The 20,193-nt window shown below is 42.9% G+C and overlaps 1 protein-coding gene across 1 annotated transcript; it reads left to right on the top strand.

The window, feature by feature from the left end:
• The first annotated feature begins 222 nt into the window (after positions 1-222).
• On the top strand, positions 223-19,367 carry LOC310875719 (myosin heavy chain, fast skeletal muscle-like). Its single transcript, XM_083789034.1, has 40 exons — positions 223-437; positions 537-680; positions 935-1,091; positions 1,190-1,217; positions 1,317-1,428; positions 1,542-1,634; positions 1,718-1,781; positions 1,860-1,958; positions 2,593-2,696; positions 3,895-4,033; positions 4,679-4,797; positions 5,207-5,356; positions 5,441-5,611; positions 5,797-5,984; positions 6,089-6,204; positions 7,163-7,227; positions 7,490-7,577; positions 7,699-7,816; positions 8,505-8,628; positions 8,776-8,912; positions 9,682-9,937; positions 10,252-10,494; positions 11,060-11,236; positions 11,330-11,475; positions 11,697-11,787; positions 11,881-12,270; positions 12,376-12,502; positions 12,626-12,744; positions 12,851-13,047; positions 13,133-13,316; positions 13,505-13,670; positions 15,269-15,393; positions 15,775-16,083; positions 16,411-16,614; positions 16,907-17,032; positions 17,514-17,684; positions 18,274-18,378; positions 18,554-18,649; positions 19,100-19,228; positions 19,332-19,367. Exons 1-40 carry the CDS (start codon positions 231-233, stop codon positions 19,350-19,352), a joined length of 5,805 nt encoding a protein of 1,934 aa, XP_083645160.1. The 5' UTR covers positions 223-230; the 3' UTR covers positions 19,353-19,367.
• The last annotated feature ends 826 nt before the right edge of the window (positions 19,368-20,193 follow it).

Below are 20,193 nucleotides of genomic sequence, written 5' to 3'. Positions count from 1 at the left end.
ATGTTAATGTCCTCAAAATGATGTGTTTTTCCCCCCCTGACACTTAGGGGTTGCACACAAGGTCCCACCGATACTGATAGAAGGGAAAAGTGAGTGTTTCTAACAAACCAACAATAAGCTATAACCATAAGAATCATCCTATAATGATCTCTTATCTGCTCAGATATACAGTTAGCAAAGGCATCACAACGCCATCTATTTGTCCGTCTACGCTACAGAAAGCCGCCACCATGAGTACGGACGCAGAGATGGAGCAGTATGGCAAAGCCGCCATATATCTCCGCAAGCCAGAGAAGGAGAGAATCGAAGCTCAGACTTCGCCCTTTGACGCCAAAACTGCGGCATATGTGGCCGACAAGGACGAGCTGTACGTCAAGTGTAAAATTCTACAAAAGGAGGGTGGCAAAGTCACCGTGGAAACGCTCGACAAGAAGGACGTAGGTAGAGCTGTATCTAAAAATCTAATTTAGTGGCGGTACAATTGTAATCACTGCTAATCAGATTACATTCTGAAGTTGTGTTTCTTTTTTTTTTAGACAAGAACTGTCCCTGAGGCGGATGTCACCCCTATGAACCCTCCCAAGTATGACAAGATTGAGGACATGGCCATGATGACCCACCTCACTGAAGCCACTGTCCTGTATAACCTCAAAGAGCGTTATGCAGCATGGATGATCTATGTAAGCTTTTCCACATGCCGACGACAGTACAGTATTGCAGCAAAGAAAGAAAAACACAAGTACAAGTCATGTCACCGAGTGAAAAGCATAGAAAAACGAATTCAAACGAATTCATGGTTCTGAAGTTAACTCGCTCATAAGTTGACGCCACTTGCAACACGTGACTGTAGTCAGTGATCCGTTGTCCCAGATATGTGGGCATGCTCAGTGCTTTGTTGTATGATATTAATGTTCTCTCTCTTTCTCCCCTTTAGACCTACTCTGGTTTGTTTTGTGCAACTGTGAACCCCTACAAGTGGCTCCCAGTGTACGATCAGGAGGTTGTAAGTGCCTACAGAGGCAAGAAGCGTATTGAGGCTCCACCCCATATCTTCTCTGTCTCTGACAATGCCTATCAGTTCATGCTGATGGGTACGTACTAGACAGGACAATATCAACAATATTATAACTATAATGGTTTTGTTCTGTATAGGCCTACACAACTAAAAGTTTTGCTTTACATTTGACAGATAAAGAGAACCAGTCTGTCCTGATCACGTAAGTTTCCATCATCTACTACTAGGCATTAACAAAAAGAACATAAGTACACAAATTCACTACACTTGCATTTCTCTGAATGTATGCGTTTATAACCAGTGGAGAATCCGGTGCTGGGAAGACTGTGAACACCAAGCGTGTCATCCAGTACTTTGCAACAGCAGCTAGTTCTAGTGGAGAGAAATGTGCAGCTGATAGTGGCAAAATCCAGGTATATATGTTCATGTTTTTATCGTTAACAAATAAAGGTTTTTGAACATAAAGCATTTGTATGCAACATGGTAATTCAATTTAAAATAATTCTGACAATTGTTTAAATTCTAGGGGTCACTGGAGGATCAGATTATTGCAGCCAATCCCTTGCTGGAGGCCTATGGTAATGCCAAAACTCTGAGGAATGACAACTCCTCTCGCTTTGTAAGTGTAAAATAATGTCATTTAATGAGAAAATCTGCAATAATTCCACAATGCGATGCAACAAATTGTGCTATATCAAACAGGGTAAATTCATCAGAATCCATTTCGGCTCAACGGGTAAACTGGCCAGTGCAGATATTGAGACATGTAAGTATTTAGTTCACAGATGATAATGTCTTCGTTTGAGGATTACATTTTGAGTTACTGTATGTGCAACCCGTATAGATCTGCTGGAGAAGTCCAGAGTGACCTACCAGCTTGCTGCAGAGAGAGGTTACCACATCTTTTTCCAGATGATGACCAACCACAAACCTGAGATTATTGGTAAATGGACTTACTGATGATGCACTGATGCAGTGAGAACATGAATTAATAAATATAAACCCATGTGTAACCGGTGTATGTGCATCTCTGCGTTGTGTTGAATTGATAGACGGAACTATCAGAACTATACTAATCTCATGAGACAAATATTGTGCTTTTACTCCACTACAATTATTTTAAAACTTGAGTTACTAGTTACTTTGTGATGTTATGTGATTGTTATTTTGATTATTACAAAACATACATTAACCACTTATTTCGGCCATTTAAGTAGCCGATTTCCACCAGTGCAATACGGAATAGAGAAGAGAGAGATGGAGGTGCATGTGGCAGGACATTTAACCCATTTTATGCTTTAGCTATTGAAAAATAGCAGATCTACAAGCTGGCGCGCTACGAGCTTGTAGGTCGAAGAACGAAGAACGACTGACAGAAACACAGCTTTTTCAGAAAACTGTCAGGATTTAGAAGACAATTTTAGAATCTGATCTCAGGTCAAAATGGGATAAAGGGACAGAAGGAGGAGACTTAACGGAGCTGGGAGTCTGGGACCACATTATACATGGAGAATTGAGTCTATAAACATTTTGTGTAATCATATAAAACTATAACCCTTTTTTTAATCCCTTTTAAGAAATGTCTCTGATCACCTCCAACCCCTACGACTTCCCGTTGATCAGCATGGGTGTGATCACTGTGGCCAGCATTGACGACAAAGCAGAGCTGGATGCAACTGACGTGAGTGAACACTCTATTATTTATTATAACACATTTTAATTTGTATACTCACAGTGCACTGCAGTTTGTTGCTCTGCCAAATGTGCTTCTCAAAGTTTTCAGGCCGTGGCAAGCACTTAGAATTGTAGCAGTTCATGAGGCATTACGTTTAGTTTGACTCTGTTCCCCGCATAAATATTGTGACAATAGCCGATCTACATGTTTTTACATGTTTCAACTCTTTCTTATAGGTAATATTTGACAAATTTGACTTAAGACCTTCACACCATGAGATGAATGCAATGATATTATTAATGAAAACTCCGTAAGATGAATGAAAATATATTTAATGATAAACGCAGATGTTAAATACATGAACGAAGTAGTATGAATATATACTTACCGGTATGTTTGATAGATTAATACAATTAGGTTTGTGATAGATGACTTTGGCGCGGGCCCCTGAGGAGACTCTGATCAGATTTGTCCGGATCGGATCAGATCCTGCCTGATGGAGGGCAGGGGCTCAGGGGCCCACTCCCTGTAGAGTAGATGGGGCCGACCTGGTGGTGCCTGCTGCTTGGGCGGTGTCGGGGAGGTGGTGGGTGACCTGAACAGAGAGCACAAGGAAGGAGGAGGAGGAGAATCAATTAAACAAAAATAAAATGATTCACAGGGCCAGTCAGCACAACTAATCTGATTAGTGATCCACCAAAGAGGTGGATGAGTTGATGGTGATATAGAATGACGGGTTCCCAGGTCTCAGAACTTTCGTATAATTTCATTAAACTAACATTTGGCCAATGTTTTACATTTTATATAGCATAGTTTGTTGATCACTTTTGACGCAGTCTGATTTTTATTTTTTTATTTTATAGGTATTAAAAAGGGGGTGCAGTACTTAGTTTAGACAGTTTTCGGTTTAGACTAGTCATTGGTCCTACAACTACAATCGATCAAACCCTCACCCTAAACCTAACCTCCCACCGGGCAGCACACCTAAACCTAACCTTAACCCATGTCTAACCAATGACTAGTCTAAACTAAGTATGCACCTCATTAACAGGTCTTAAAAGTCCTTATATTGTCACTTTATACCCTGTATACACGTCGTATACTGCATGTTGGTTTGTTTACCGTTTACTGAGTTGTTTTAAAGGATGTTTGTTAATCTGATGCTTAATGCTCATGTCTGCTGCTTATTGCGATATCATATCAGGATGCTATTGGCATCCTGGGCTTCACCAACGAGGAGAAGCAGTACATCTACAAGTTCACCGGTGCAGTGATGCATCACGGAGTCATGAAGTTCAAGCAGAAGCAGCGCGAGGAGCAGGCGGAGCCAGACGGCACAGAGGGTGAGAGGAATGGAAATAATGCTGATAATATGTCACGCTGAATATTTCATTATGCAGTATTACAAATTAATTGTCACACGTATTGTATGTGCAGCTGTCACGAAGACACCAGACAACTCCAAAAGTCAGGAAATGACGAAAACCATATATTTTTGAGGGGTGCTAGCCCCTCCTATATACAGCTTTAATGTTTGTCTTTCAACGATGCTCGTTTAAGAAAACGCCATAAAGAGAAATGTAATGCTTGTTTTGAGGACAAAAACTGTTGTAATTGATGATGATAAGAGTGCCCCTCACTTCACACAGGTGTGATCTTTTAAGCAATACTGCCTCATCAAAGTTGCTATTGTGACTTTATATATTGTCAATTACTTGCATGAGAGGGGGAGATGTGGTGGAGTTAGTTGTAGTGGACAGTTTGAGGGTACAATGGAGTTAAGAGGTTTTGTCTTAAGCGCTTTTTAATACTTTTCATTGGTTCAATATAATTTTAACCAAGACACAGACACAAAGGGCTTTCAATAGCATTGATTTATGAAAACAATTCAAAAATCCCCAAAAATGGAGTTAGGTGGAGTTAGGTGGTTTCCCCCGACAGCAATGATAAATGATATACTTTGTCATTCGTAATTGTATTTATTTTAGCGCCTGACAAGATTTGCTACCTGATGGGTCTGAACTCAGCAGAGATGCTTAAGGCATATTGCTACCCCAGAGTGAAAGTGGGGAACGAGTATGTGACCAAGGGCCAGACTGTGCCACAGGTGAGTGTTCTGATTCAAAGTAATTTCTATTTATCTATTTAACCCATTCTGACCTTCTGAAAAAGCTATGTTTCTATGTCAGTCGATTACTGAGGTGTAATCCGTAGGCCAGGTGTAGCTAATCAGTGCTGCTGCACTTAATGGTACACCTCAGTAATGGCCGCACCCAGGCAAGCCTCTGTGAATTTGTCTATAGCAACATAACATTTTTTTAATATTTTTGAGTTTTTCTTTTTTTAACTCAGTATTTAGGTCAGTATTTAGAAGGAGCTTTTAGAATCGGCCTCAGGCCTAAATGGATTAAGTTACTGTAAATCGCTCTTGATTAAGAGCATCTGCTAAATGCCTAAATTGTCATTTGTAAACGGTGTAATTTTCACCGCTACTAATAACGTTCCCATTTCCTCAGGTAATGAACTCAGTCGGTGCCTTGGCCAAGTCCATCTACGAGAAGCAGTTCTTCTGGATGGTCATTAGGATCAACGAGATGCTGGCCACCAAGCAGCAGAGAAACTACTACATTGGTGTGCTGGACATCGCTGGTTTTGAAATCTTTGACGTGAGCATGGACTTGTTTTAAGTGGGAGACTTAATTATGTTTGTCACAGTTAAGAGATTGGGCTAATGATATTTCCACTCACAGTTCAACACCCTGGAGCAGCTGTGCATCAACTTCACCAATGAGAAACTGCAACAGTTTTTCAACCACACCATGTTTGTTCTGGAACAAGAAGAGTACATGAAAGAGGGGATTCCCTGGGATCTCGTTGACTTCGGCATGGACTTGGCTGTCTGCATTGAGCTCATTGAGAAGGTATACAATTATTATCGTAGCGTATTATATTATTATGTATTGCTATGGACTTGGCCGTCAGCATTGTGTTCATTGAGAAAGGTATACAATTATTTTGTGCTGTATTGGACATAATGTAAATGTTGTTTTTTTGTCATTGGCACTATGTTTTTGTTGGATTTGTCTCTTTTGTCTCCTTTCCAAAGCCTTTGGGCATCTTCTCCATCCTTGAAGAGCAGTGCATGTTCCCAAAGGCTTCAGACAAAACTTTTTCCGACAAGTTGATTGACCAGCATCTGGGGAAGAACAAGGCCTTTGAGAAACCCAAGCCTGGAAAAGGCAAGGGCGAGGCCCACTTCTCCCTGGTCCACTACGCTGGAACTGTGGACTACAGGTGAATATATTAATAATATATATATATATTTATTCCTAACTCTAAACCACTTCTCCCATGTCCACTATGCTGTTTATTATTATTTATAATATATCTAACTACAGCATCACAGGCTGGCTAGAGAAGAACAAGGATCCTCTCAACGACTCTGTCATTCAGCTGTACCAGAAGTCTTCAATTAAACTGCTATCCCTGTTCTATCCCCCTCCTGAGCCTGAAGGTATGGTTTAATATAATAATATCATGTGTTCCTCCCCCACTTGAGCCTGAAGGTATCTATGTTTACCAGTAAGACGTCCTGAGGGCGAGAAGCGAACTTGACCTTCTAAGAGCTCCTATACCAGGTTTGGGGCGTTTAGCATGCTAGGAACTGGAGTTATGGCCGTTTAAACCCCAGGCAATAGGAACACAGAGGGGGTTGTTTTTGGCAGCAACTTTCTATTTTAGTTTTAGTCATAGTCTCTTGAATAGTTTTCATTTAGTTTTAGTCACATTGTAGTTACCTGGAATGTTTTAGTGTTAGTCCAGTTTTAGTCGACTACATTTTATTTAGTAAACTAAAATGTATTTTGGCGGGCCTTGATGTTGTCGTAATGACTGATTTTACACTTGCTGAAAATAACCGATCTACAAGCTCACAACGTGTCACGCTGCGACGCATTGTGCGCTTGTAGATCTGCTATTTTCAGCATGCAACCAAGTGTAAAATGACTTATACTGGATCTCTTGTCCACTAGTCCCTTTCCTAGCATTTTAGTCTAGTTTTTAGCTGTTGACGAAATTGTCAATACATTTAGTCTTCGTTTTCGTCATCATAGCTTAGTCTTCATTTAGTTTCCATTTAGTTTTCGTCAGTGAAAAAAGGTAGTCGACGAACATTTTTCGTCTTAGTTTTAGTCGACAAAAACAACACTGCTGAGCAACGGTGCGCCATGTGGCACCCAGGGGTCCCGTTAATCTGATGGCAGACCCCTGACCAGTGTCAAGTTTGGTGTGGATCGGCGCAACGGTGCGCCGCACAGGTCCGCATGTTACATTCGTGACGTCCACATATACCCACCCAACCGACCGCCCGCGCTCTAAAGGCTATTGTAATGTCTGATAAGATTATAATGTGTTATATGTATTCCCCCACCTGAGCCTGAAGGTATTCTCATGATTCCAACAAATATAAATAGATAACACAAAGAAGGGAGGCAAGAAGAAGGGTGGTTCCATGCAGACCGTGTCTAGTGCTTTCAGGGTAAGAATATAATTCATTATTATCAACATTATATATCCATGTAAGCAAAAGGCATGACTTTTCATGTTGGAATTATAATAATTCTGTATCACATGTTGTGATTTGCTGTCTTTGGCTGAAGTTTAAAATATAGGGCTTTTAGAAAAATCTAAATCTGCAAAGTAACTAGTATATAAAGAGTTCAATTAATTGTGGAGGGAAAAGTACAATATTGTATCACTTTTTACTAATAAGCCTAATTGGCTCTTTTTTTTCTCAATAGGCAAACTTGGGGATGCTGATGACCAACCTGAGGAGCACTCATCCTCACTTTGTGCGCTGCCTGATCCCCAACGAGTCCAAGACTCCAGGTAAACACAGAACATAACCATTTAAACGATTACTGTGAGGTGGTCATTTAATGCAACGTTGGCCAGTGTGTAACTATTTAGTCCTCACACAGACGGTGCTAATGAAGCGACATCTTTACAGGCCTGATGGAGAACTTCCTGGTCATCCACCAGCTGAGGTGTAACGGCGTGCTGGAGGGCATCAGGATCTGCAGAAAGGGCTTCCCCAGCAGGATCCCCTATGCTGACTTCAAGCAGAGGTGTTCATTTCTTTTTCACAATTGGAATGCTTTAGTCACATCACAGGTTTACAAGGTAAAGAAAGTGTGTGATTTATTTTGTAGACTGGTACTGGTATAATCCACAAGTAGGTTCATGGAGAGCAAAGAAGAAAAGTCCTTTGTACCTGGTATAATCCACACGGGTAGGTCCAAGGAAGAGCTAAATCCAAGTCACTTGTTCCTGGTATAATCCACAGGTAGGTTCAAGGAAGAGCAAATTTCTGAGACCAGCCTGACGACACCGTCTGTCATCAGGCTGCTGAACAAGACTCATGCCATGTTCAGAAGTCTTGACGGAAGCCGGGTGAAAACTGTTTAAGAACCTGGCAAGGCCGCTTGGGTGGTGCTTGCTCTTGATGCTGTGTAACACATGCAGCCTTGCACGCCTTCAACTAAGCTTTTAGTTTCAGCAGCTTTTAGTTCCAAACCTATTAAAGGTCACTCATTATCAACATTTTACTAGGTCATTAATATACCTTAGAGCTGTAAAAAAAAGTTTCCTAGAACTGGAGGTATGAAGAGGATCATTAACATTGTGAATCACATCTGAGGGGGGACTTTTGTTATTATTTCCACACAACGGCTCTAAGGTATATTAATGACATAGTAAAATGTTGAAAGAGTGATATTCCCCTTTAATGACAAATGACCCTCTTTTACAAAACAGGTACAAAGTACTGAATGCCAGCGCATGTCCCGAGGGCGCGTTCATGGACAACAAGAAGGCCTCTGAGAAGCTGCTTGGGTCCATTGACGTTCCCCTTGACGAGTACAAGTTTGGACACACCAAAGTAAGCACACTGTAGTGTACATCATGATGAGTACATGTTTGGACACGCCACGGTAAACACACTGACTGATTTAACGTTATCAGAGAGGACTAAAAGTAGATTGTATGGTTGTTTATAGTTACAGTGTCTGTATAACATTGTATTCAGGTGTTCTTCAAAGCTGGTCTGCTGGGTGTCCTTGAGGAGATGCGAGATGAAAAGCTGGCTAACCTGGTCACCATGACTCAGGCTCTCGCACGAGCTTACCTCATGAGGAAGGAGTATGTCAAGATGACGGCGAGAAGGTACTTCGAAAACATCAATTAAATATTAAGTACAATGTGTAAGTAAACGTTGTCATATAGCACCGAAGTCTGACGTCAATATCGGTAGAGGGCGCAGATCCGCGGGTTCATGTACTTTTTATTTGCATTGTAATACCCATAGGGGGATTTTAGATCTCCTCATATAAGAACTGTTTGAAAAATAAACAAATTCATCCAGGCCGCTTCACTCATATGGATATGAAGAATCAACTGACTGAGAGAAAACGCTATTACTAAATTATACATTTTTGCTAGAAACAGACTATCATATATGAGTGACTGACTGACTGCAAACGATACAGAAACACCTCCCTGACAATAACACAGAGACAGCTTGTTTATTTTTGGACCACCCATGCATGTTATTCTACCGTGAACCAGGGGAATCGAGGGGACGAGCGAGTGGCGTCAGGACTTCGGCACTCTATTGCTGTTTAATAAAATAGGTGTGAAGTCACAATCACTACAATAAAATAGCACAACTTATTAAGCAAGCTGTTCGGTGACGGTGGCAAGAAAAAAACTCCCCTTAAAAAGAAGAAGCTTCAAGCAGAACCAGGCTCTAGGGTGGGCGGTCATCTTGCCAGGGGGCAACAACAATAATACCAGCAGCAATAACAACGACAACAATAGTAATAATGACACAATAATGGCAGCTATAATAACACTCTGTCGTATTACATGGAAACCCTCAAACTGCAGCTCAGGGGCATCCTCAATCATGATCCACTGAAACCGTATTCCACAGAGAGGCCATCTACACCATCCAGTTCAACCTCCGCTCATTCGTCAATGTGAAACACTGGCCATGGATGAAGGTCTACTACAAGATCAAGCCTCTTCTGCAAAGCGCTGAGACTGAGAAGGAGCTGGCCAATATGAAGGAGAACTATGACAAGATGACGACTGACCTGGCTGCTGCCCTAGCCGCGAAGAAGTCACTAGAAGAGAAGCTGGTGACTCTGGTGCAGGAGAAGAATAACCTTGCACTCTCAGCGCAATCAGTAAGTAGCTATACACTTACAGGAAATGTTGCTAATATTTCATATTGTTTATCATTTTAAATCTTGTATCTAATGTAGGATGTAGATATAGAGGAGGTCGATAGCCTCAAGCTTCTTCCCTGTCCTCACATCCGCTTCTGTACAGTGATGATGATTCTGCCTTTTTCAACAGCTTGTTCAGTCTGCTAATGTCCCTCGTGTTAATGTACCCCCCTGCCCCCAGGAAGCAACTGCAAAACAAATCTCATACTGTATATCTCACCCAGAACAAACGCCGCCATGTTCCCTCACTTATCCTTTTCATTGACAACCAGGGAGACGAGGCTCTGAATGATGCCGAGGAGAGATGCGAGGGTCTCATCAAAAGCAAGATCCAGATGGAGGCAAAGCTCAAAGAGACGACCGAGAGACTGGAGGACGAGGAGGAGATCAACGCAGAGCTGACCGCCAAGAAGAGGAAGCTGGAAGATGAATGCTCTGAGCTCAAGAAGGACATCGATGACCTGGAGCTCACCTTGGCCAAAGTGGAGAAGGAGAAACATGCCACTGAAAACAAGGTTCAACATTATGCACTCTAGCCGTCTCACCAAGTTATAGGACGATAATGATCCTTTCGTGACAACTAATCTATTCTGTCAAGACCCCTTATTGTTTTCGTACGTGTTCCGCCCAAGCCCCCAGAACGGCTGGCCAAAGTTGAAGCCGCCCGAGGCTCAGGCTACTGGTCAAAGCTGGCACTTCAGGCGGGCCCGTGAACATAACACATAACACATAACGCGCAGCTGGGGTTTAACTTTGAGCGCTCGTTTGCACTTCCGCATTTGGACACCAAATTTTGGTGTCCAAACTCGTCAAAGGACCTCTGACATTTAGATCTCCCAATGAATTAATTATATGATCTGCTCTATCCACCTTTTCTTACGTCAAAGTAGCGTAGCCTGGTTAACCACTCCCCCTTGAAATCGCATTTCCATTCATTTGTGTGGAGTCTCGACCCTGCTAATGCATGGTACGTTGGCTGCGGGAGTACAGTCTCCAACCAGCTATTTAAAGTGGAGACACTGTGAAGAGAGGGGCTTTCATGGCCAGACCCCGTCTCTAATTATAATGATATTATTTTAGGTGAAGAACCTGACTGAGGAGATGTCGTCTCAAGATGAAGGTCTTGCTAAGCTGACCAAGGAGAAGAAGGCGCTCCAGGAGGCCCATCAGCAGACCCTGGACGACCTGCAGGCAGAGGAAGACAAAGTCAACACTCTGACCAAGGCCAAGACCAAGCTGGAGCAGCAAGTTGACGACGTCAGTTCATCATGTCAATCAGGATCTAATCTAGGATCTAGGATGTTTTTAATTTATATTCCTGAATAATAACACAAATATATTGTTGTGCAGTTGGAGGGTTCCCTGGAACAAGAGAAGAAGCTCCGCATGGATCTCGAGAGAACCAAGAGAAAGCTTGAAGGTGATCTGAAACTGGCCCAGGAAACCATCATGGATCTGGAGAACGACAAACAACAGTCTGAAGAGAAGCTCAAGAAGTAATGTGGACCTATAAGTATAAGTATTAATAATAACAATATGGGCCTGGGCCGGCTGAGCGGTCCAGGCAAGGCTGACCTTTGCTGCGCTTGCGTGTCTTCCCCAAACTATTGTAAATCTATCAATAAAGGCAAAAAGCCCCAAACATATCATACAAAAAAAAAATAACAATATGAAAAACTACCACTAAAATAGGACTAAGATGGACTGTATTCCACAGGAATGACTTTGAAGTAAACCAGCTTCTGAGTAAGATTGAGGATGAGCAATCTTTGGGCGCCCAGCTGCAGAAAAAGATCAAAGAACTCCAGGCATTCCTTTTTTTCATCTTCTTTAAAACTATTGATGACAAGTCAGTGTTTATTGACTTTATTCATATTTTAACATCTTCCTCAATTCGAAAGGCTCGTATTGAAGAACTGGAGGAGGAGATCGAGGCAGAGCGTGCCGCTCGTGCCAAAGTTGAGAAGCAGAGAGCCGACCTCACCAGGGAACTGGAAGAGATCAGTGAGAGGCTGGAGGAGGCCGGCGGTGCCACCGCTGCTCAGATCGAGATGAATAAGAAGCGCGAGGCTGAGTTCCAGAAGCTTCGTCGTGACCTGGAAGAGTCCACCCTGCAGCATGAAGCCACCGCTTCTGCTCTCCGAAAGAAACAGGCGGACAGCGTCGCGGAGCTGGGCGAGCAGATCGACAACCTCCAGCGCGTCAAGCAGAAACTGGAGAAGGAGAAGAGTGAATACAAGATGGAGGTCGATGACCTGTCCAGCAACATGGAATCTGTTGCAAAGGCAAAGGTGGAAAGAATGCTTGTGTGCCATTCTTGACAAAATATTTAAAGGAACTAGGGAATACGTTGTAGGTTACTTCAGTTATTGAATATATCCAATGTTAATCAACAGGGAAATCTTGAGAAGATGTGCCGCACCCTTGAGGACCAACTCAGTGAAATCAAGTCCAAGAGTGATGAAAATGCTCGTCAGATAAATGATATTGGAGCACAGAGAGCAAGACTGTTGACGGAAAATGGTAAATGTCCAGGTCTAGTAGCTTAGAGATAATGCTTTGATCAGCAGTTATCCCAGGATAAGGATTATGTATTCAACAAAGATTATTTAAATGTTTGAAACTAATATTCAAATGTCTAACTAGGTGAGTTTGGTCGTCAACTTGAGGAGAAAGAAGCTCTCGTCTCTCAGCTCACCCGAGGCAAGCAGGCCTACACCCAACAGATTGAGGAGTTGAAGAGACACGTGGAAGAGGAGGTTAAGGTGTGAGGAACATCCTTTTCTTTTCTTTTTTTATATGAATAGGCCTTATTCTATGTTTTGTTAATTTTATCCAGCTGACTTTATTTGGGTATTTTTCCTTTGACAGGCAAAGAATGCCCTTTCCCACGCCGTGCAATCAGCTCGCCATGACGGTGACCTTCTGAGGGAACAGTTTGAAGAGGAGCAAGAGGCGAAGGCGGAGCTGCAGCGTGGAATGTCCAAGGCCCACGCTGAGGTGTGTCAGTGGAGGAGCAAGTATGAGACTGATGCTGTCCAACGCACCGAGGAGCTGGAGGAGGCCAAGTAAGTGGTTTACACCATCAGGTACCACTCACTATAAAAAAACATTGCTCACGATAATCTTACTCCATTTGAAACCGATCAACAGGAAGAAGCTCGCCCAGCGTCTTCAGGAAACCGAGGAGCAAATCGAGGCTGTGAATTCCAAGTGCGCCTCTCTGGAGAAAACCAAGCAGAGACTCCAGGGCGAAGTGGAAGACCTCATGATTGATGTGGAGAGGGCCAATGGTTTGGCTGCCAACCTTGACAAGAAACAGAGGAACTTCGACAAGGTGCTTTGACATACATTATTTTAAAACAGAAAAATGTGTGCCTTCTTAAAGTGTGGTGAACGACACATTTCATTACTGCTGCTGTGCAGGTCTTTAAAGTGCGGTAAATGACACATTTAATTATATAAATGCTGTGCAGGTCTTTAAAGTGTGGTACAATGACACGTTCCATTACTGCTGCTGTGCAGGTCCTGGCAGAATGGAAGCAGAAGTTTGAAGAGAGCCAAGCGGAGCTGGAGGGCGCTCAGAAAGAAGCTCGTTCTCTCAGCACCGAGTTGTTTAAGATGAAGAACTCCTACGAGGAGTCTCTGGAGCATCTGGAGACCATGAAGCGCGAGAACAAGAACCTGCAACGTGAGTTTTCTCTACATCATACAGTATATATAAATGCAAAGTATCTGTCTCTGTGTGTGTGTGTGTGTGTTTGTGTGTGTACGTCTGCAATCCACGTAGCTCGAGAACCGTTCGCCCCACTGACTTCAAATTCGACACACGCGTCCCACACCCCCACAAGGGAATGCAGTGCCCGGTGTCGAGTCGGTCGGACCCACGGTTGTCCAGAACCGCCACTAAAGGCCTCTGCCTGGGCTCTGGACAGGGCCCCTCATGCCCAGGCTCCATATATGGACCTGGCCTGGTCTAGCCTCGGAAACCCAGACGTTTTTATTTCCAGGGAGAAAACAAAAAGTCTGGGTCCGAGTCCACTTCAATTCGGCATAGAGTAGTGCAAACATCGCTCACTCTCTGTCTCTGCTGATTTCTGATCGTCTGCACCTTTGTTAAATTGACACACACGCACACATGTACACACACACACACACACACACACACACACTACGCTCTCTCTCTGTCGCTATACAGTAAGTAATTAGTTTCATGTCGCGCAGCTGCGCATAGTTTCTCCCGGCGGATCCTGCCGGGAGCTGCCTATGCCATAGAAAGCATAGGTGAGTTCCAGGCTAGGCCTGGTCTGAAATCACATCACTTCATATTTGGGCCTGCCTGACACAGAACTCCACATATAGGAATTTTCAATTCAATTCAATTTTAACAAGTTGCCTCAAGACACTACATGTAGAGTGACAAAGCTCTGTCGTCGACTCGTCGGTGTTTGCAAACCGACAGAGATCCCACCCAGAACAAGCAATATTGCGACAGTGGTAACAAAAAACTCCCCCTGAGAAGAAATGTCAAGCAGATCCCGACCCTAGGGTGGGCGGCAATCTGCCTCGACCATGTCGGGGGAGAGAAATAGAAGACTTAGAGACAGGGAGGAGATACAAGAAAATACAAGTAGTAGGAATAACAATAATAATGAATGTAATAGTGTAAGATAATATGATATAACAGTGTTGTGAGATAATATATAATGCAGGGTTCCCCAATACATTTTCCTCAAGGGCCATATTTTGACTAGGGTACTAGGCTGGGGGCCGAGTCCGCACCCGCGAGGTCTTGCCCTGAAAATTCATTTTCAGGGCAAGACCCCATTTGAAAAGGATGCCCAGTTTGACATGCATAGGCTACTGACCCCCATTTAATGCCATTTATATCTGGGATCGGGTCGCCTATTGGGGAACCCTGATATAATGTATAAGAATATTAAGATAAGATAAAGTGTAGTGGTGTAGTATAATGGTAGCCGTCCATGGTCGTGCTCTGTGAGGAGGTCGGGACACAATAAAGGGACACAGAGAGACATATACAGAAACCTCCATATATGGGCATAAAAGGGACACGGACAGGTGGGTGGAACAGGTACTCTGACGCGGGTATAACTGGTATTTTCTCCAACTTCCATTGTTACCGACTCGGTGCTCTACAGCTGGACACCGATCTAGTTATTTTAATAACAGATAATAAAAGCTTGAAAACTATTCAAATGCAAATATATAAATACCGTAGTTGCTGATTGTGCAGTTCCTCATTGACTCTTTTCAACCTCGGTGTAGAGGAGATCTCAGACCTGACTGAACAGATTGGTGAAACTGGAAAGAGCATCCATGAGCTGGAGAAGTCCAGGAAGCAGGTGGAGACAGAGAAGTCCGAGATCCAGACAGCCCTGGAGGAAGCCGAGGTGAAACTTTTAGCTCCTACTGTATATGAACAACGCATACGTTTGGATTTTACATTATTTTCTTTCAACACGTTTTACATTCACACAGCATAGCAGTATACGATATGATCGATGTTACATTAAAAAGTCCTATACGGCCCAGGCCGTAGCGTAACGGTCTGGGCACCGGACTGGTGATCCAGTCGCGGTGTGCCGCGGGTTCGACTCCCGAACCCGACACGGCCTTTACCGCATGTCATCCCCCCATCTCTCTCCCGTTTCCTGTCAGCCTACTATCTGTCCATTAAAAAATCAATAAAAGGCGTAAGCCGCAAAAAAATATCTTAAAAAATAAAAATAAAAAAGTCCTATACAACCTATCGATCCCGTCTTACATTTCAGGGTACTCTGGAGCATGAGGAGTCCAAGATTCTTCGCGTCCAGCTGGAGCTCAGCCAGATCAAGGGCGAGGTGGACAGGAAGCTGGCAGAGAAGGACGAAGAGCTGGAGCAGATCAAGAGGAACAGCCAGAGAGTGATGGAGTCCATGCAGAGCACTCTGGACTCCGAGGTCAGGAGCAGAAACGACACCCTGAGAGTCAAGAAGAAGATGGAGGGAGACCTGAACGAGATGGAGGTTCAGCTGAGCCACGCCAACCGCCAGGCGGCTGAGGCCCAGAAGCAGCTGAGGAACCTCCAGGGACAGCTTAAGGTCCGTAAACAAAATAGTTAAGACACATTTAAAACGACGGAACTGCTCTGAACAAGTCACATTCTGATGATTTTCTTAAAGGACCACTTCACCACTCTACTCAGTCTGTGTCTCATAGGAGGGCTGTGGGCAGTTTAGAAACCGTCTTCCAGTGACATCATGATTAGGCAGATTTTCTTTTACAAAAATGAGACCGAGACCGAGTAGAAAAGAATTGCACCATTATTTCATGATTATTATTGAGGACCTATTATAGGAAGATAGGTTGAAAAGTGGTGTGAAGTGGTCCTTTAACATGACCACCTCAAATGTGATTCATTTTATTAGGATGCCCAACTGCACCTTGACGACGCTCTCACGAGGCAAGAAGACGTAAAGGAACAGGCCGCCATGACCGAGCGCAGGAACGGCCTCATGGTCGCTGAGATCGAGGAGCTGAGAGTGGCTCTGGAACAGACGGAGAGAGGCCGCAAAGTGGCTGAACAAGAGCTAGTGGAGGCCAGTGAACGCGCTGGCCTGTTGCACTCCCAGGTATAAGTCAATGGAAAAACTCCCCCTTTTGGTGTTTTAACTAAAGCATTTTGTTATACTTTAGCTATAGAAAAATAGCAGATCTACAAGCTCATAGCGCGCCACCGAGTGGCGTGCTACGAGCCTTTAGGTCTGCTATTTTTGAGAATTCGTGAAAATGCGGCACAAATCTTGAATATATATTCTTTCAGAAGACTTGTTTTTTATTTCGACGTCAGGCCTAATTGGGTTAAAGTAGAAGTCATGCATTGCATACTTGCTCATACATTGCTAAACTGAATGTTCATTTTAGAACACAAGCCTTTTGAACACCAAGAAGAAACTCGATGCGGACCTGATCCAGGTCCAAGGTGAAGTGGACGACAGTGTTCAAGAAGCAAGGAATGCAGAGGAGAAGGCCAAGAAAGCCATCACTGATGTAAGTTAGTATGAGAGTATGTGACTCTATTATCTGTTTATTACCTTTTAATGAGGCACTATCTCACGGTCAACATGTGAATTAAAAAAAAGAAATGTTTAAAATATGTGTTTTAAAGCTCTATATTGTGATAGTACTCACTGCTTTTGAGTGTTTGTTCTCAGTTCAGGATACCAATTTTATCCAATCAAGATAGAGAATGCAGTCAGGATACAGATTAAACAAGTGGAATTGTAAGTGATGACACAAATAAATGAGCAGACAACATTTGGAACTGGAACACTATCAGAATATAGTGATTTAACCATTTAACAAAAAACGTTGTTTTAACCAAATAATATCACTCCTTAAGAACGCTTATAGTGTGATTAAGTACAATATATACCATGTTTGATTTTCTTGTGTTGTGTGATACAGTGGCATGGAGACCAAGACATGTTTTTCTTGCAGGACAATGACCTAAATTTGATCCTCTTTCCAGGCTGCTATGATGGCAGAGGAGCTGAAGAAGGAGCAGGACACCAGCTCTCACCTGGAGAGGATGAAGAAGAACCTGGAGGTCACGGTCAAGGACCTGCAGCACCGCCTCGACGAGGCCGAGAACCTGGCCATGAAGGGAGGCAAGAAGCAGCTCCAGAAACTGGAGGGCAGGGTAAGGACGAGGTTTACTTCAATCAGTGTTGTTTTTGGCAGCAAATTTCTATTTTAGTTTTAGTAGTTGTCTCTTGAATAGTGTTCACTTAGTTTTAGTCACATAGTCACCTGGAATGTTCTAGTGTTTAGTCTAGTTTTAGTCGACTAAATGTCATACGATTTTAGTCGACTAAGTCTACAGTTGATTTAGTATGTGTTTTGACAGGCCTTGATGTCGTTGTAATGACATATTTTACACTTTGGTTGCATGCTGAAAATAGCAGATCTACAATCTCGCAATTGTGAGATTGTATATCTGCTATTTCCAGCATGCAACCCAGCATAAAACTGGATCTCTTGTCCACTAGTCCCTTCCTAACATTTTAGTCTAGTTTTTATTTGTTGACGAAATTGTCAGTATATTTAGTCTCAGTTTTAGTCATCATAGATTCGTTTTTATTTAGTTTTAGTCAGTGAAAAAAGGTAGTCGACGAACATTTTTCGTCTTAGTCTTAGTCGACGAAAACAACACTGACTTCAATGCAGCTTATATAGTCAATGAAATAAGAATGAAATCATTTCATATAACAAATCGTTCCGTCGTGAAGGTGCGTGAACTGGAGGGAGAGGTCGAAGCTGCACAGAGAAGCGGAGCGGACGCCGTTAAAGGTGTCCGCAAGTACGAGAGGAGAGTGAAGGAGCTGACATACCAGGTATACCATCTTATCATGTTCACTTCAATGACCATCATGCTCCCAATGTATGAATGAATGGACCGTAAGCGCTTTGAGTAAGCACGTAGTGCATAGAAAAGCGCTATAAAAATGCAATCCATTATTATTATTATTATTATGCCACTGACCTGTTATAAATTCACTCTCACTTCAGACTGAAGAGGACAAGAAGAATCTTGCCAGGCTTCAGGATCTGGCAGACAAGCTGCAGATGAAGGTGAAGGGCTACAAGAGGCAGGCTGAAGAAGCGGTAAGACAAATATACATTTGGTTGCCATGGGCATAGTGTTGTCCTAGTAGTGTAAGTAAGGAATAATGGGAATCAGTTATGTATTCATAGGACCTGTTACTGTAACGTCATGGGTCCTGAACTCATGAACCTGCATGGGCCACAACCACACACTACAATGTCCTGAAATGGTCTTGTTTGGACTATAATTGTGAAGGCTCATACATAGTCTGGATTTTCGGTGGTTAGGTGACCGCCGAACTACAACACGACGTCACGAGCCGCGGTGAAGAGCAAACCACCGCCACCGCTCCAGCCCTTCTCTCTGTTTTTACTCACCACCGCTCAACGTTATTTCAGCTCCTGTGGTCAGCTCACCACCGGAGCGGTGGTCACCTCACCACCGAAAATCCAGACTATGAATGGGCCTTTAAATTATCGAGGCTTTGAACCATCTCTTTCATATTGCAGGAGGAGGCAGCCAACGTTCACCTGTCCAAGTGCAGGAAGACTCAGAATGAGCTGGAGGAAGCTGAAGAACGTGCCGACATCGCTGAATCCCAGGTCAACAAGATGAGAGCTAAAACTCGCGACGCCAAGGTAATACATGTCCAATAGTAGGTTCATTATGTTGACTATCTTTAACTAAGATTTAACTAAAGATTCATGTTGAATATCTAAACTTATATTCCTATTGTTACAGGGAAAAGACGCTGCTGAATAAGTTCTCCAATTCAAGTCACCGTACAAAGTCATACAATATGACCCATTGTATTCAATAAAGGTGGCAAATAAAAATATTTAGTCATTTCTTGCATTCATTACTTTGTCTTAGGTTTGACTTCTGGTTCCAATAGTGGACATATGGTATATTTTTTATTTCGGGTCAATCTTATATGTGCTAAAGGTCAGGTCAAGGTCTCTTTTGCACATTCTTCATCCAAGCAGGCAGCAGATATGGTCACTGGTTGACATGGGAATGACGCGGGACAGTCTTCACCTCAACATTGATGTAGCAGGCATGCTGGAACAAGCCGGTAGTTCTCACTTAAGTTCTCAATAAATAATGTCAAATGTAGGGCCTACTGTGCATGTCAACACTTCCTACACACTTCAAAATAAAAGGTATGAACTGCACAAGGATTACAATATTAAGTGTTTTGCCATTGCATGCTTCTGCAGGAGCCCACAAATAGTGGTCATAAAGTGTGCTTGCCTGAAGTAAACCCACAACAATCCTAGGGCTCCATCTAGTGGCTGACAAACACAAGCACTCACACTCCACAGCAGCTTACAGCAAAGAAACAACCAAGAAGGGCTTTATTGTTTTGTTCAAGAGCACAACAGGTTACACAACAGGTCTCTCTCGCAATGCTCTACCATATAAAAAGGGGGGAAAAAATATTCACATTGATCAGTCATTTACTTAAATTTTTTTTATTAATGTTTATATACATTGTGTCATTTGCAGTAATACTGATAACATTAAATAACATGGATATACTGATAACATTAAATAGCATGGATACCAAGATGACAACAACAACATAATATGCGTAAACCAC

This window comes from Protomyctophum parallelum, assembly GCF_964188405.1.
Source record: "Protomyctophum parallelum genome assembly, chromosome: 18".
NCBI classification, from domain to species: Eukaryota; Metazoa; Chordata; class Actinopteri; order Myctophiformes; family Myctophidae; genus Protomyctophum; species Protomyctophum parallelum.
Note: the sequence above shows the minus strand (reverse complement) of the source record. Positions and strands in the feature narration are given on the sequence as shown.